At 34.6% G+C, this 14678-nt stretch overlaps 1 protein-coding gene and 1 long non-coding RNA gene across 2 annotated transcripts in view; both read left to right on the top strand.

The window, feature by feature from the left end:
- LOC108370351 (uncharacterized) overlaps positions 1–4152 on the top strand; it is a 14368-nt gene extending 10216 nt beyond the window's left edge. The window contains exons 2-3 of the mRNA XM_017625673.1: positions 152–413; positions 3178–4152. Of these exons, the coding sequence (XP_017481162.1) occupies positions 152–413; positions 3178–3659 (744 nt within the window). The 3' untranslated portion in view covers positions 3660–4152. The remainder of the gene's footprint in view (positions 1–151; positions 414–3177) is intronic.
- A 4942-nt stretch (positions 4153–9094) lies between these two features.
- Positions 9095–14678, top strand: part of LOC108370350 (uncharacterized) — a 14040-nt gene continuing 8456 nt past the window's right edge. The window contains exon 1 of the long non-coding RNA XR_001848621.1: positions 9095–9180. This is a non-coding gene — a long non-coding RNA (uncharacterized LOC108370350). The remainder of the gene's footprint in view (positions 9181–14678) is intronic.

Below are 14678 nucleotides of genomic sequence, written 5' to 3'. Positions count from 1 at the left end.
AAAAATTATAAAAACATAAGTGTCACAAAAACCTGCCCATTTCGCTACACGCTTCTAATACGAGTACATTTCTTAAAATTGCTTTTGTCATCTCGTTTTTGTTGCCTATTCATGTTGATATGATCATCATCTCTTTTTTGTCTTCTTTTAGGCCATAAATTTAGCATATGCTCCAAATATCATCCCAAAGCCATATATGCCCATACAAGAACAACAGAAACAACAACAACACAGCGAAAGACATCCTAACAAACGGTCATTGCTGGTCTTAGCGGCAGCGCCAAAAAAATTGACAAAGAAGACACGACAAAAACGTTCGCAGCATGACTTGGCCACATCGGAGGAGTATTTGAGAAATATGCCAACATATGCTTACAATCTGGCCTTGCTAAACATTATGCACAGCCTGAGGAGTGAGTATAGAGGTTGCGTAGAAAAGCTTCTAAAATATACATACATACATATGTACATGTGTTAAGTAAACTTGGCGGGAATGACTAAGGCAAATGCATGCGAAAAGGATAGGACTAAAAAATTGTCTCTTTCAATCCGCCAATTAAAAGGTAAACAAAACAAATTCTCTTACTTCAGAAGTGAACTTCAGAAGTGTAAACGGGATTACTTAAAAAAAAAAAAGTTATGAAGAACGTACAAAAATTAAAAAAAAACCTTCAAAGGTAACTAGTTATAAAAAAACAATGCAGGCATAAAAAAACTCTTGCTGCCATTAAACAGCCTAAAAGCACTGGTTTCGGCTGGTTTTCAAACTAATCTATGCGGCTTTAATGTCTACGGCTTTAATATCTACGCCTTGGTCTATGCAGATGACGTGGCCTGCCTCATTACAAGCCCTTCTTTGTTAGTCGTTTGCAGGAAAGCGCAAATAACACTGAAAATAATTAATTGGCTTGTTCACACTTGACTGGTTATCAAGTTATCTGGTTATATGTTTATATTTTTTATTAAGTTTGCAACAATGACATACACTACAGAATAATAATTTTTTGCAAGTGTGAACAACCCAAATATTTTGTTGTTGTGCGAATGGGCTGTCTGCTAAACCAACCAAAACTAGGATTGTGTTCTTACTAGAATGAGAAGGTTTGACGATCTTGTTCCGCCTGCCCTTACAAGAGTCAATTTTCAAAATTCTTCCGAAGTAAAGTATTTCTTTATTTATTTATTAGCAAATACCCGCAGTGGTTCAGAGCGGCTTAAAAGTATTTTTATGTTGTTACTTCTTCCCAAAACTCTTATGGTATCATTAATAAAAAATAAAATAGAATTAAAGAGCTTTATGAAATGAGATTTTCAAACAAACTTTCGATTTAAGAAGAATTTTTTATGAATGTAGGTGTTACTTAATATGTAAATTTATAATCTTAAATATTTACCTTTCCTTATAATTTTTTTTGAATTAAATTTTTAAAATACGTTAGTAGGTGGCAACCCATTTCAAAAATATTTTCGACAGTAAACTTTCTTAAACCTCTGTAGCTTAACACCCTTATTCTAATATTTAATTTATTTTATCATTTGAAAAGAATACAATTTTCAAACAGGTGGCAACCCCCCTCAAAAATATATTCGGCAGTAAAATTTTCTCAACCCTATGCTTTGATACCCATATTGCAATATTTGATTTATCTTATCAATTAAATTAAATTAAAATTTTCAACATGTGGCAACCTTCCACAAAAATATCTTCAGCTGTAAGCCTTCTTAAAGTTCTTTCTCCTGGCAGCCATATTGCAATATTTACTTGAGCGTATCAATTTATTTAAAGTGAAATTTTCAAACATGTGGCAACTCCATAGTTTGTTTCTTTATTTTAAGTTTCAGACAAAATTTTCAGACAATAATTCTAAAAATAGTTGATTTGGCTTCTGTTGCTCTAATAAAGACTCCCCATTTTAACTTTTCTTTAATATCTATCATGTACAGACATCGGCCTGTTACAATTTTCGCCGGGTGCTCCAGGATAGACACCCGTTTGCAGCCACACCTACTGGTGAACAGACGCTGCAGACTTAAGTGAGCCCTTAAACCGAATAAGTCGGAGTGGCCCCACCGTAGCTCACTCTCTTTCTGCCCTGGCCCAAGGCTCCACTCGCATTGGTTACCGCCTCTCGCACATGGGTTGCTCACGTTGCCCAGAGTGCGCGAACGAGGACGCATGAGTTGGGATTGTGTATATACTGTAACTGCATACCCAGCACAACGACTATACCCGATTGCAAATTAGCTTAGTCTAAAAGAAATACAGGGTATGTGTTGGGTCCCAAAGAATAAAACAACTTCTCATTAGAAATCTATATCCAAGGTGACGAATTTAGAACTGGTTTGGAACCATAGAAAAAGGGATGCCGAACGAAATAAATGTCATCTGTCGAATTTAGAACTAAATAGTTCGAAACCATCGAAAATGGAATGCAGCAAGCCCACTGCTTTACTTTAAATAGATATTTGTTTGGCGATTTTTTCGTTCAAATACACTTTCATTCTGCACTTCACAGATGCTTTTTCATAGTTTGGCAATATAAAACAAAAATTTGTATGAACATTAACAAATAACAGCCAGCTCCTCTGCACACTCAGCTAAGACGAATAGGTATTGAAAATGTGCTTTTAAAATTCATTGAGGAAAGGATTTCAAATAAGTTATAGTATGTTAAGGACTAATATACATTCGACCACTTCCTCGATTTTCGTCCTTTTAACTTTGTTAGCTTAAAAAACTAAATTAATTGAAATGAAATTTTCAATACTTGCTCGTCCTTGTGAATAAAAAAATTTGATAGTGGATGCATCTCAGAATACATACATAGAGCTTTCAAAATAAAATAGTTAACCCAACCGTTTTGACAAATATGTTGTTAGCGAAACCGGTTAATGGATAACTTAATTCTATATGCATTGAATAAAGTTGAGTAATGGATTTGTTTGACCTTGTCTGCATTTAAAATATCTTTCCTATTTTCCCCCATGAGTTGTGTCCTTTCACGCCAAATTTCGCTAAATCAAAATCGTATTGTCCCTTGTCGCCATCGTGTAAATAAACCTGGACTCATTTACTCGCTAACACAATGCACCACTCACAATCAGTCACACTTTCATTCACATCTGTACGCAGGTATTTATATATTTTATATGTGTGTTCTTGTTTTTTTTTCGCAGAACAACTATCCAACATTGAGTTGGCGCGTTTACGTTCACGCCTTGGTCGTAGTGCTGCAGCTGATTTGCAATTGTTCAATGAAATCTACAACAGCAATAGCAACAAAAACAACAACAATAGACTTCTGTTCAACAAAGAATCCGGCTCAATGAATGATGGTGAGTTGGGCAGTAGCTACAATGACGGTGGTGTGGACTTTGTCGCTGGTGCCAGTCTAATTGGCACTGGCACTGGCACTGGCACTGGCACTGGCACTGGCACTGGCTTTGACACTGGCAATGGTGGACTCGAAACGCTTGAAGGCGTTGGCGGTGGAGGTGCTGCTGTTGGTACCGGTAATGACATGCTTGCCAATGACATTGAGGACCTTAGCGTGCCATGGCAATTTGTGGGGCGCGTCAGCAAAAAATCCTCAGCACTCTATAAGCCACGACTGGGCAAACGTACGCAGCAGCAGCAGCAGCCAAAGACATGCAACTAAAATGTCAGCAGTGTGCGTGCTGCATAGCGCCGCATAGTGGTTGTGCAGAGGAGCGGAAGTAAAGGCATGCATTTCATTTAAACATAGCAAGGTTGTATTCGCTTGTTTGTTTGTCTGGCTTTTGTGACAGAGAGTAGCAATTTTTGAAGTGGGCGAGTTGTTAGGTGGATCACAGCGTGGACAACTCTGTCACGCACATACACATTCCCGAGTTGGGACAATATGCAACTGCATACACGACCGCAACTACCACTACATCAATATTAAGTACACATAAATATGTATGCACCTAAATAAGTTTGTATAGGAAAACGTAACGATTAATATGCCAATTAAAATCTGGTTGTAACATTCGAGCGGGAGTTAATTGTTTGTTAATATTTAATTAATAATTTATACACATGAATACTTACGGTATATTAATGTTGACTGTTCGTAGTAAGCATTTGAATTTATAACTTACAGAAATTTTGTATATCAAGCTAAAGAATCTAGTAAAATATATTGTTTAACTAATGCGATTAGATAATAAAACTATCACAATAATGAAGAGTGACAAAAGGAGTGAGTTTATATAACATTTACAAAAGTTTGAGTTTAATAAATTAATTCCTATATAACAAAGATAATTTCCTCATTTTGGCCATTCGTGGACATAATACGTATTGTAAATAAACTATGGTCGACAATCCACTAGGAAGTAAATTTATAATAATGTGATGAAATATTGTAGAATCTCTAAATATTTACAACTCACTATTAAGTGTACTTTGCCTAATCGATAAAAAAGCGACCCCGCCATACGCGCGAACTACCCCGCGAAGTTAATACGGCTTTGGTGCGGAATTAATTAATAACTGGAATAGTAATTGAGGCACTTCAATAAAACCTAGGGAATGAGTTAATACATATATATAAGATCAATAATGGATGGTGCAGAAAAATAATATATTTTCCTCTTTCATATCCACTATCATCTGGTAAATCTCTCCGGGAGGTTTGTGCTGGGACACAGAGAACCCTGAATAAGCGTGTTGAATGGTGCACTTTGCAGCGTATTCCTGTCAATCCCAGCTAGTCTTGTTTACACGGAAAAGAAAATTTGAAGGTCTCACCCTCCACTGCTTAGAGGATGTGAAATATCCAGGGATAACTCTAGATATGAAGCTGACATGGAAAACTCACGTCGAGCTGAAGGTAAATCGAGTGCTGAAAGTTTTTCGGACAGTGTCGAAGAACCTTTAAAAAGACCTGGGGTCTGAGACCGGCCATGGTATTTCGAATATACATACATAGCTCTAGTCAGGCCCATCGTCACGTATTCTGCTGTTGTATGGTTGCGCAGAACCGCGGTGAAAACCACGGCTACTAAGGAGCGTGTGTATAGTCACTAGGGGCGCCATAAGTACAACCGTGTAAATCCCAATTTCCAAATTTGTGAAATATTAAAAAAAAAAAATCACAACAAACTTTCGTACGAATTTCGAGCTTTTTTTTTAATTCTAAAAAACCAATCGTAGCTTTTAGCCATTTGAAACATGTACTGCATACTCAGAAACTAATAAAAAAACCCGAAATTTTTTTGATTTTTTTTTAATTTGCATAAATTTTTAAGGCAGTGACACTCGATTGGTTCATTTGTACAGATTAGTACATTTTATATTGGGCTATTGGTACAAAATAAAAAAAGGGAACTTTCCTCTTTTATAGTCAAAAGATTGGTACAATACATCGATGTTCTATTGAAAAATTTAAACAAATTAATTTTCGTGATTGGGATAAATATTTGGGTATTCACGCAGTTGGGATATGATTTGCACCAAATTTTGGCAAATACCCAATCGTGTGACACACGCAAACATTTTCCCGAAATATTTTGGTGGACGTCTTAAAATATAAAAAATTTTATAATTCCAATGGAAAAACAGTACCGATTTTTTTTTGGATGGGGAGTGATACAGTCTAGTGTATATATGTACATGGGCTGTTCTGTTTTTTTGTACTTACTGTTAATGAACGGTTCGTCAATGTATGCTCTTAGTTCTGAAAAGACAAAAAAGAAAACATTTAAGTAAATCTTATTTAAAATTTCTATGAAAATTACAACAGCTAGTACTCTAAAAACGAAAGAAAACTTAAATTATACTAATGACTTCTTAAAAGCGATTATTTGCATCGCGCCAAACTATTCCTAACTAAAGACAGGAAATAAAAGTTCTTTTTTTTAATTTTGGTATCAAGAAGACTGATTGAAAAAATTTTCCTACCGTATTCTCAAATATACCATTACAATCTCCACTCATTGTATTTTATAATTCCTACATGCCTTTTAGAATGCGGACTTTTATTCTTTTGGCCAGAAGATGCCATTTATTTCTGCCTTTAATTTTTTAAGGAGGAGTTTGCCTGTTACTTTATTAGGGTAGTGATGAAAATCGAAGTTATGATTTGAATGATACGTTTTTTCAAACCAGACAGCAGTATTGCGCGTATTCAAATACATACTAAAGTTTTTATAATCGTTAAAATGATACTAAGTGCCCTTTATAACGCTAGTAGACCAAATTGCTTTCAGAAAATACTTTAAATACATATTACTACCGTACATACATACTACAAAAAGTCTTTGGGTCGACAATTTTTCGGGATTGTTCGTGTTTTACTTTTCGGGAGGTGTTGAGTACTTTGATATTTTTTTCGAGACTTTCAGCACTATTTAGGGATTCTCGATATAATTTAGGAATTTTCAGGGATATTTCGCTTTTTTTGGGACTATTTCATGATTCTCGGGATTATGGGACCTTCGAAAATGTTTTGGGACTTTCGGTACTATTCTGAGATTTTAAGGGCTACTCGGTATTTTAGAGACTACTTGGTTGCCCTCCGAATTGCGGATGTGCCGAATAGAAATTTCTGTCGGTAATTTGATTCCGGGTAATTGATCTTTGTTCGATGCACTTGGTACAGGATGAGAAATAAACCAGTGGCTTAAACGCTAACAACAAACTCAACGCGTATTTCAGCGCTAGTTGTAAGAAGAAATGTATGTATGTAAGTGAGTACCCACATACCTATGTAATAATAATTTTTCTCCAAATATATCAAATTAGCCTTGCTTTTTGGGAACCTAATAAACGATCCATTTGCGCTAATTCCAAATTAATTAAATTGCGTACAAATATGTATTCATACATACGTTTTGAGAATGTGTAATAAAATAAAAATGCTAGTAATAGAGTGAAGACAGGTATAAGAGCACACTCATAAAATGAAATGTATTAATGGAAAAATGAAATGTAAGAAATGGTAAAAAAGTAACTAAATGGTTGAAAGGGAAAGATATTTTAGTATGTAAAATACATGCATGCAAATGTACGTTTTTGTACCTGCTCAATTGCTGATATCAAACGAAATTTCTCTTGGCCAAAATGAGTTTCATGGTATATATATAAATCATGTTGTTAATATTCTAGCATGCGGAGTACTCATAGCCTTCGAGAGTTATTTCGTTATTTGAGTAAGTAATGTACTATGCAAGTATTCATATCTGCCCGGTTATTAAGTTAACTGAAATTATTTTTGTTTTGTAAGCTATGTTAAAAAATAATAATTTTAAACCAGTTAATATTATATCAAAAAAAAAAAGGCGCACATTAATATATTAATTTATTTTTGTTATTAGCAGCCATTTTTTGTATAAATCCAAAGATAGAAGCTTCACATTAAAGGAAACAAATACATATATATTGACGTTACTGATACGACGTGTAAAACTGCAGAATGCACGTTGTGCAAAAAAAGTTGTTTTTACTATAGGGCTATTCGCGATCCGGTGCAAATGGCCTAGCATCATTGCATTGCAAATTTGTATTGCAAATTATTTGCAATACACAAACAAAATACACGCATTTGCATTTGTCATGGCTTGGCAAATTTGCAATACCGAAAATCCATAGCATAAAAATGCTATGCATTGCATTCATAAACAAAACCAAAGCTGATGCACAAAAATTGTTTTGCAAAAGCTTTGCCATGACAGTTTAATAAAGGTCGCTCACAATCCATGGCATATTTCTGCAATTGCATAAATTTGTCAGCTCTTATACNGGTAAAATTATAGGTCATTTGTGTAACAGCATCAAAGCGCACACTACATATTGGAGGTTGGAGGAACCTTGGCCAAAAACTAGCATGTATGTAAGCGCCAAATGTACGCCGAATACGAATGCAAGTATCGAGAACCATGCAAGCTTTAATTATTTAGTGTTGTTAAAGATACTTGGATTGTTTATTACAAAAGCAGTGAAAAGTGTGTACGAGTTCTTGCCAATAAGGACATCTGCTGTAAAAAGCAATGCAGAATTTCATTGTTTTATAACCGCTTTTGGCAATAAATATATTATTTCACCACATTGGGAAGAAATGCGTTTCCTTCTTCACACTCTTGCATAAATAGACTCCTACCGCAAGTGAATCATAAAATTTGGTTTGTGTTTCTTTCTGAAATATTTTGGGTTAATGAAACGTTTGAAAATTAAAAAAAGTACTTTAAAACTTTACATACATTCTGGGGCATTTAAAAACTGGGCAAAAAACGTCCAGTTCTTATAACAACTAAAATTTATGCACAGTTGCTATGACACTGGTTCCGGGCACTGGTAATTGAAAAAAAAACCTGAAATTGTTAAACTTTAAATTTTAACGAAGAAGACAAGTGGCCGAAAACTCCATACAAAAGTTTGCTTGCAAGGAAACCAGAATGTAAATGTTAATTAATGACTACGTATCTTTGGTCCAAATATCCATAACCGCTTAAGTCAACTCAAAAAAGATTTATGTTAAGTAGTATCGTAGTATTTTTGTTATGCTCAATTCTAATATGCCATCAAATTTTTAATTTGGCAGTTGGCAGCTGTCACGAATTTACGTCAAACTAAAACCTTAAGGGTGTAGAACTGCCGAAAAGGTTGTCAATTTCTCTAGCAATAAAGACAAGTTCCCCAAGAATTAAACCTACTATGTTTTAAGGCTCACTGATCTCGAATCCTGTATCACACTAAAACTTTTTCGGTTGACAACTGTGAAATAAACTGTAATTGTCAATTGAGTAACACAATATAGTATTTGTTTAGAAAAATTTGATTTATTATATACGCGGCATCATAGCTAAAAAGAATTTATGAACAAATTATGATATTATAACAGTAATTATATTTATAAATTAGGAATAGCTGGGGCCGTCTGCTGTATGTTCAGCCCAAACAATTTGATCTAGGTTCGAACATTTTTTTTCTTTACGAAATTCGTCGTCGACCCCTGTGCACGAAATTATAGTATGTGCTATTTTTTTTTGAAATTCGACTTTTCGATGCAAATATATTCTACACCCCACAATGCAAACATTGCAAAACATTGCAGCTCAAAGCCCTACAGGGACGCCAAAAATTTACTGCATATTTTATCGTATGTTACAATGCATTTTTTTTCTTGTGGGCGAAATTATCGTATGTGCCATATACAAGTATTTTGTACGTAGTAAAAAAGAAAATTTATAGAAAGAATTGTAAAATTGAGTTTCTGGCGCATTAAGTGTATTTCCTGCTAAATTATGTGACGGTTTAAATGTAATTGTGACTTGAATTTGTTTTTTGTTGTCATGTTGATACGTTTTTTCTTTACTTTACCCTTCGCTTAAACTTATCACATTTTTATGCACTGAAGTTGCCGTTTAAGTGTGCACATTTTATGTAAATGACATCTCAAACAAATTTGACAACCGATTTACGAGGCCGTAAATGTACGCGCTTAACACGGTTTACGAGGAGTTTACGCGTTTAGATGAGTACCCATCAAATTATGTAATTCAAACAATCATAACTTGCACTTAATGCAGTTAATTTTTCAGAACCAAACATTAAATTCAGACTATTTATAAATCATAGCATTCAAATGTAAGGCACCCTTCCCGGCAAAGATTAAACGGCCGCAAATTGTTCAGACCTGGCAATGCTATCAAAGACGGTGCTCGGTTTGGTTTCTCCTGTTATCGTTTGTAAACTATCGGCAGAGCAACGCTTGCAGAATGTGCGAATTCACAAAAAGCACACGCAAAACATTTGGTGAACGCGATGGAAGTTATATATCTTAGACACCTTGAAAGGCAGCGTTGTGCGAACCTTTGCCGAGATAATTGCTTGAAGAAATGCTACATCCGTAACTGGCGCGATGGCCCCATACTAGGAATTGTGATCACACTCTAATGGCATAAAACTACATATATTTCTTATGAAGCCACTTTTCAGTTTAAAATTTTGAAAGCGCATTTTTTTATTTCAATACTAGCAAATGACCGACGACCTGCTTCACTGTATCTTAAAATTTTCGATTTATGAAGCATTCCTTATTTTTTTATGAATGTGGGTATTAGTTAACATATTTTCGAAGCTATTTAGAAAGTAACTAAAATATCGACTTTATCTTTGGAATTTAGTTTATAAATTTATAAATTTAGTCGACCTATCGCGGAATTTCTTCAAAGGTGTACTAATTTAATATCTACCTTTTCTTATCATTTTAAATGAATTAAAATTTTCAAATATGTGACAAAAAAAATATGGCTTCAAAAATATTTTACTTCCTTGAACCTGATGTATTCCCTTGTCAAATTTGTTTTGGAAACAAACCGGCTTCGGCGTTGTGCCATCTTCAGTGTCATTTTTGGTTCTGAGAAAATCGTTCCAAAATACATCATACTCCTATCCTGTCGGCAAAACCGACCACGAAAATGAGAATTTCTTAAACCTCTTTAATCTAATCTCCGTTTTATAATATTCCAATTATTTCATGAATTTAATTGAAAACAATTTTTGAAAAAGGTGGCAACCCTCTTCAATAATATTTGTGGCAGTAAACATTCCTAAATCTCTCTGGTTTAATACTCACATTGCAGTATTTAATTTATATTAGCAATTAAATCAAGTTAAAATTTCAGAAACAGGGGCAACCTTCCACAAAAATATTTTCGGCTGTAAGCGTTCTTAAGTATATTATTAAAAACTTTTTATCAATTACTTCAACTGAAATTTACCTACATTTGGCACCTAAATATTTTTTTTTCTTTTATATTTTAAGCTAGATATCTAGCAATACATCGGTGAAAAGTGTACTCAATTCCCTGCATTAGCTTTCGAGTGACGCGCATATAAAAAGACAGAAAAAAATTCTAAAAATTCTTGATATGGCTGTTAAAAAAGAAGTTTAGATTAGCTGTTAGCCGAGCATAAAAAAATAAATGTATCATTTATTTTCTTATTAACTTGCCAAAATAAAGCTGGCGGCCGCCAAAGCCGAGTGGTTAGAGCTGCATGCTGCCGCCCAAATTACACTCCTGAGCCCATGGATACAAAAACACTGCGCCTCAGTAAGAAAAAAGATACTATATTTTCCAGCAGAGTATTAACTCTAAGCATATTAGAAAAAAATGTGCACACGCACACTCATTTAAATTTGCTCATATGTGCTATATACGTACATTAGGGTGGCCCTCAAATGTAGGAAGCAAATTTTTACATCAGATTTCCTAAGCCTCAAACCCTACGTCATTGCTACTATTTTCAGTCGGAGATAACACATATAAATTTTGGTCCCGTTTGGAGGTGGTTAAGGCGTATCGCATAGGGGTCAAAGTTCAGATTACCCTATGAAAACGGCTTAACCGACTGCAATCGGGACCAAAATTTTTATGTGATATTTTCGACGTTAGTAGTATTGATTTTGAAGAATATAATTTTAAGTTTTTGAATTCATAGACGCATCTGGCCTTTGGCCCCTTTGCGACACGCCTTAACCGACTCCCATAATTTTAATTTTTTAAGTCTCTATAGAGGAATCTGTACTTTGCGCCCTGTGCGACACGCCTTAAACCGTCTCCAATCGGAAACAAAATTTATATGTGATATCGTTCGTTTGGTTTTTTAAGAACCACCATAATGTACATACCTGCATATATGTATTTGAAAACTTTTCGCATAAATCCTCTTTTAAATACCATACGAGCCACTTGTCCGCCAACGATACGTGTCCGCTGAGCACCGCAATGGTTATCCTTGCGGTTATATTTCCGCAATTTGTTTGTGTATAAACATAATACATATGTTTGTATGTATATACATGCATGCTCATATGTAAGCGCTAATACACGTGTTTGCGGTAAGTATAAGTGGAAAATTTATGGCAAAATATTATTTAATCCCGTTTAAAACGTGTATCTTTGCGTTGTCTGAAGCACTTAACATTTACTTTGTGCCACACTCTAAAACATTAATATGAGAAAGACACACATGTGTATATTTATAAAAGAAAGTTATGAAGTTGGATGCGTAATGGCTAAAGGCAAACGAGTAGTATACAGTTATACAGGTGAACATTTATACTAAGCTGAGAGCTTATGCGAATACATTTAAATTTATTTACCTGCGTGCATACATACATACACATATATGTACGGTATACTAACAGTTATAAAGTGAGATTTATTTTCTTTTGCAGACATATTTTCCATGTTTGTACCCAGAAATAATGGCCATAATTTTGCACAAAAAATTGAATGCCTTGTGGGCAAAAAATGCTTTTATATGCTAATCATTTGAGATATATTTATTGTACACACAAACATATCGAGCCCTAACCGCCAAAATAACGTAAGCGACATTTTTTTCAAAATTTTATTTTTGATGCAGAAATATTCCTAGAGCATCTAGGTATACATATCAGAAGTAAATGCTCTTTTCTGTTGTATGTATTTAAATTTAGTGGTTATAATGTTTAGTGAAATTACTTATTTTGTTTTGAACCTTTCTCATTCAAATACATTAATAGTACAGGCCGTTTATGTATGCGCTTTATGCACATACAAATCTCCAATGAGATCCTGTTCGATGGTGAATCATCCTTGAATCTGTATAGTACAGTTGGTGGCTATTTCAAAATGGGGGAGTATCATTGTTCCACAGGAATCCAATATACATACCCTTATTCAAGATCTGTTTCCACTTTAGTCGCCGCAATTTGACTTTGATCCCTGGTGTCGCCGAATGACTTCACTTGACGATTCTTAGCAGTACCCGACTGCAGCGCCATTTTGCTATTTTTTTGGAATAGTGTTACCCCAACCACTACCAATATATATCTCGATTCTTAGGTAAATCGGACCATAAATACGATTTTTAGTAACAACTCGACTCTAAAGCCAGCTGGCGAGCATTTTTTCCCCTTCAAGTTACCAATACTTATATATGAATATTAGCCAGATCAGATGATAAATATGGTTTTTTGTATTAACTTGACTCCAGCGCCATCTGGCGTTTTAATTTGCGCACCTAAACTATACAGGGGCCCACTAAGATACATAAAGAAATGTCATTATAATAATTTCGGTCCGTTAGGAGGAGTTCACTCACAAATAAACATACCGAAGAATTTGTTATGTATTTACAGAGCAGTAAAAGTTTTAGTGTGTTTGGAAGGCGCCATGCCCCCCGTTCCCACAGCCGCCAATTTTCTACATGAGTATGGCATTGATTTCAAAACCCCCATATCAATTTCCAGGACTCTACCGCAAATACTTCTAGGGATATATGCGGTATGAAAAATTCGATTTGTATCGGAGATGCCACGCTCCCTTGATATATTGAATTTAGGGTGCGTTCAGAAATGCATCAAGCCAAAGCATCAGTATCTGTTAATTCTAAACTATTATTGATTGAAATTTCAAATGTGCCCAACCACGGTTATAAGACGAATTGGAACTTAGCTGCGTTAATAAGAAATTTCCATCAATTATAGTTTAGAATTAAAAGATGCTAATGCTTTGGTTTAATACATTTCTGAACGCACCCTTATTATCAACATATAACCAAAAGATGTCCAAAATATCGGTAAAGCCGTTTCTGAGATCAATTTTTATGATAGGACTTCTCTTTATATAATTTTCTTATAGGTAATAATCAAATATAAAAAGCCAATGTCCGCTTGTTTTGCGGCGCCTTAAAACACCTTTTGATTCTGTTCTATGTATATCTATAATACATGTACGACCTATCAGAAAAAAAGTAGCCTATATGTTAATGCACGGATGTGTTAAGCACATCGGACCAAAAATACGTTTTTTTTTCGAATAGATCGGTCCCTGGTCCCCCAACGGAGAAAAGGTAATTTTTTTTTGGCCCTTGACATCGCTGTTGCTGAAAGCTGTTTATATACAAAACCTCATGAAAACCAGATCTGCCGTTTGCGAGATTACTTGTTACAAAAAAGGGACTTCTCTTTATATAATTAGTATAGACAACTCAATTCTACATATCCTGCATTTTTTTCAAAGATGTTATAATTCATTATTTAACTAAACTTCTAACCTTAATCGAATTAAATTTTTCAAAAACATTTTTTATAAAACATTTCATTTTTTTTGTAATATTATTTTTTATTTCGGGGGCACCGTGCTTTCAACACGTTTTTATTATGTAACAGTTATTAACTGGAACAGGAAAAGTGATCTTCTTCAAAGATGCTACTTTTTCTGCACTTTTTTGAAAAAAAAATTAATACAAATTCAAAATTTATCAAACTGAGTGAAAAACAAGTAAGAGCAGCGCTGTCTTCGGCTATGCCGAAGGCTTTATACCTTTCATGAGCAGCTGAAAATTTTACTTTAACAGATTACTGCATTTGAATAAATTTATATATTCACAGCAGGCATAGATAGAGGAGATACATATATAAACAAGTAAGAAAGTCTAAGTTCGGGCGGAGCCGAACATTAAATACCCGGCGCAAGTATTAAATATATGTTAAATATATGTTTCTCACAATCATTGTAAATATCAATTTTGTGTGAATTATCTTCAGTAGTTACTAAAATATCGCAGTTTTCGTATTTCTGAAAATTACCGTTATATGGGAGGTAGGCGTGGTTATTGTCCGATTTTGCCCATTTTCAATACCATCCGTCCTACGCCCGAA

Source organism: Rhagoletis zephyria, unplaced genomic scaffold (genome assembly GCF_001687245.7).
Source record: "Rhagoletis zephyria isolate East Lansing unplaced genomic scaffold, Rhagoletis_zephyria_1.1 Rzeph_scaffold_04168, whole genome shotgun sequence".
Taxonomy (NCBI): domain Eukaryota; kingdom Metazoa; phylum Arthropoda; class Insecta; order Diptera; family Tephritidae; genus Rhagoletis; species Rhagoletis zephyria.
The sequence above is the reverse complement of the archived record's forward strand: the minus strand, read 5'-3'. Positions and strand labels throughout refer to the sequence as shown.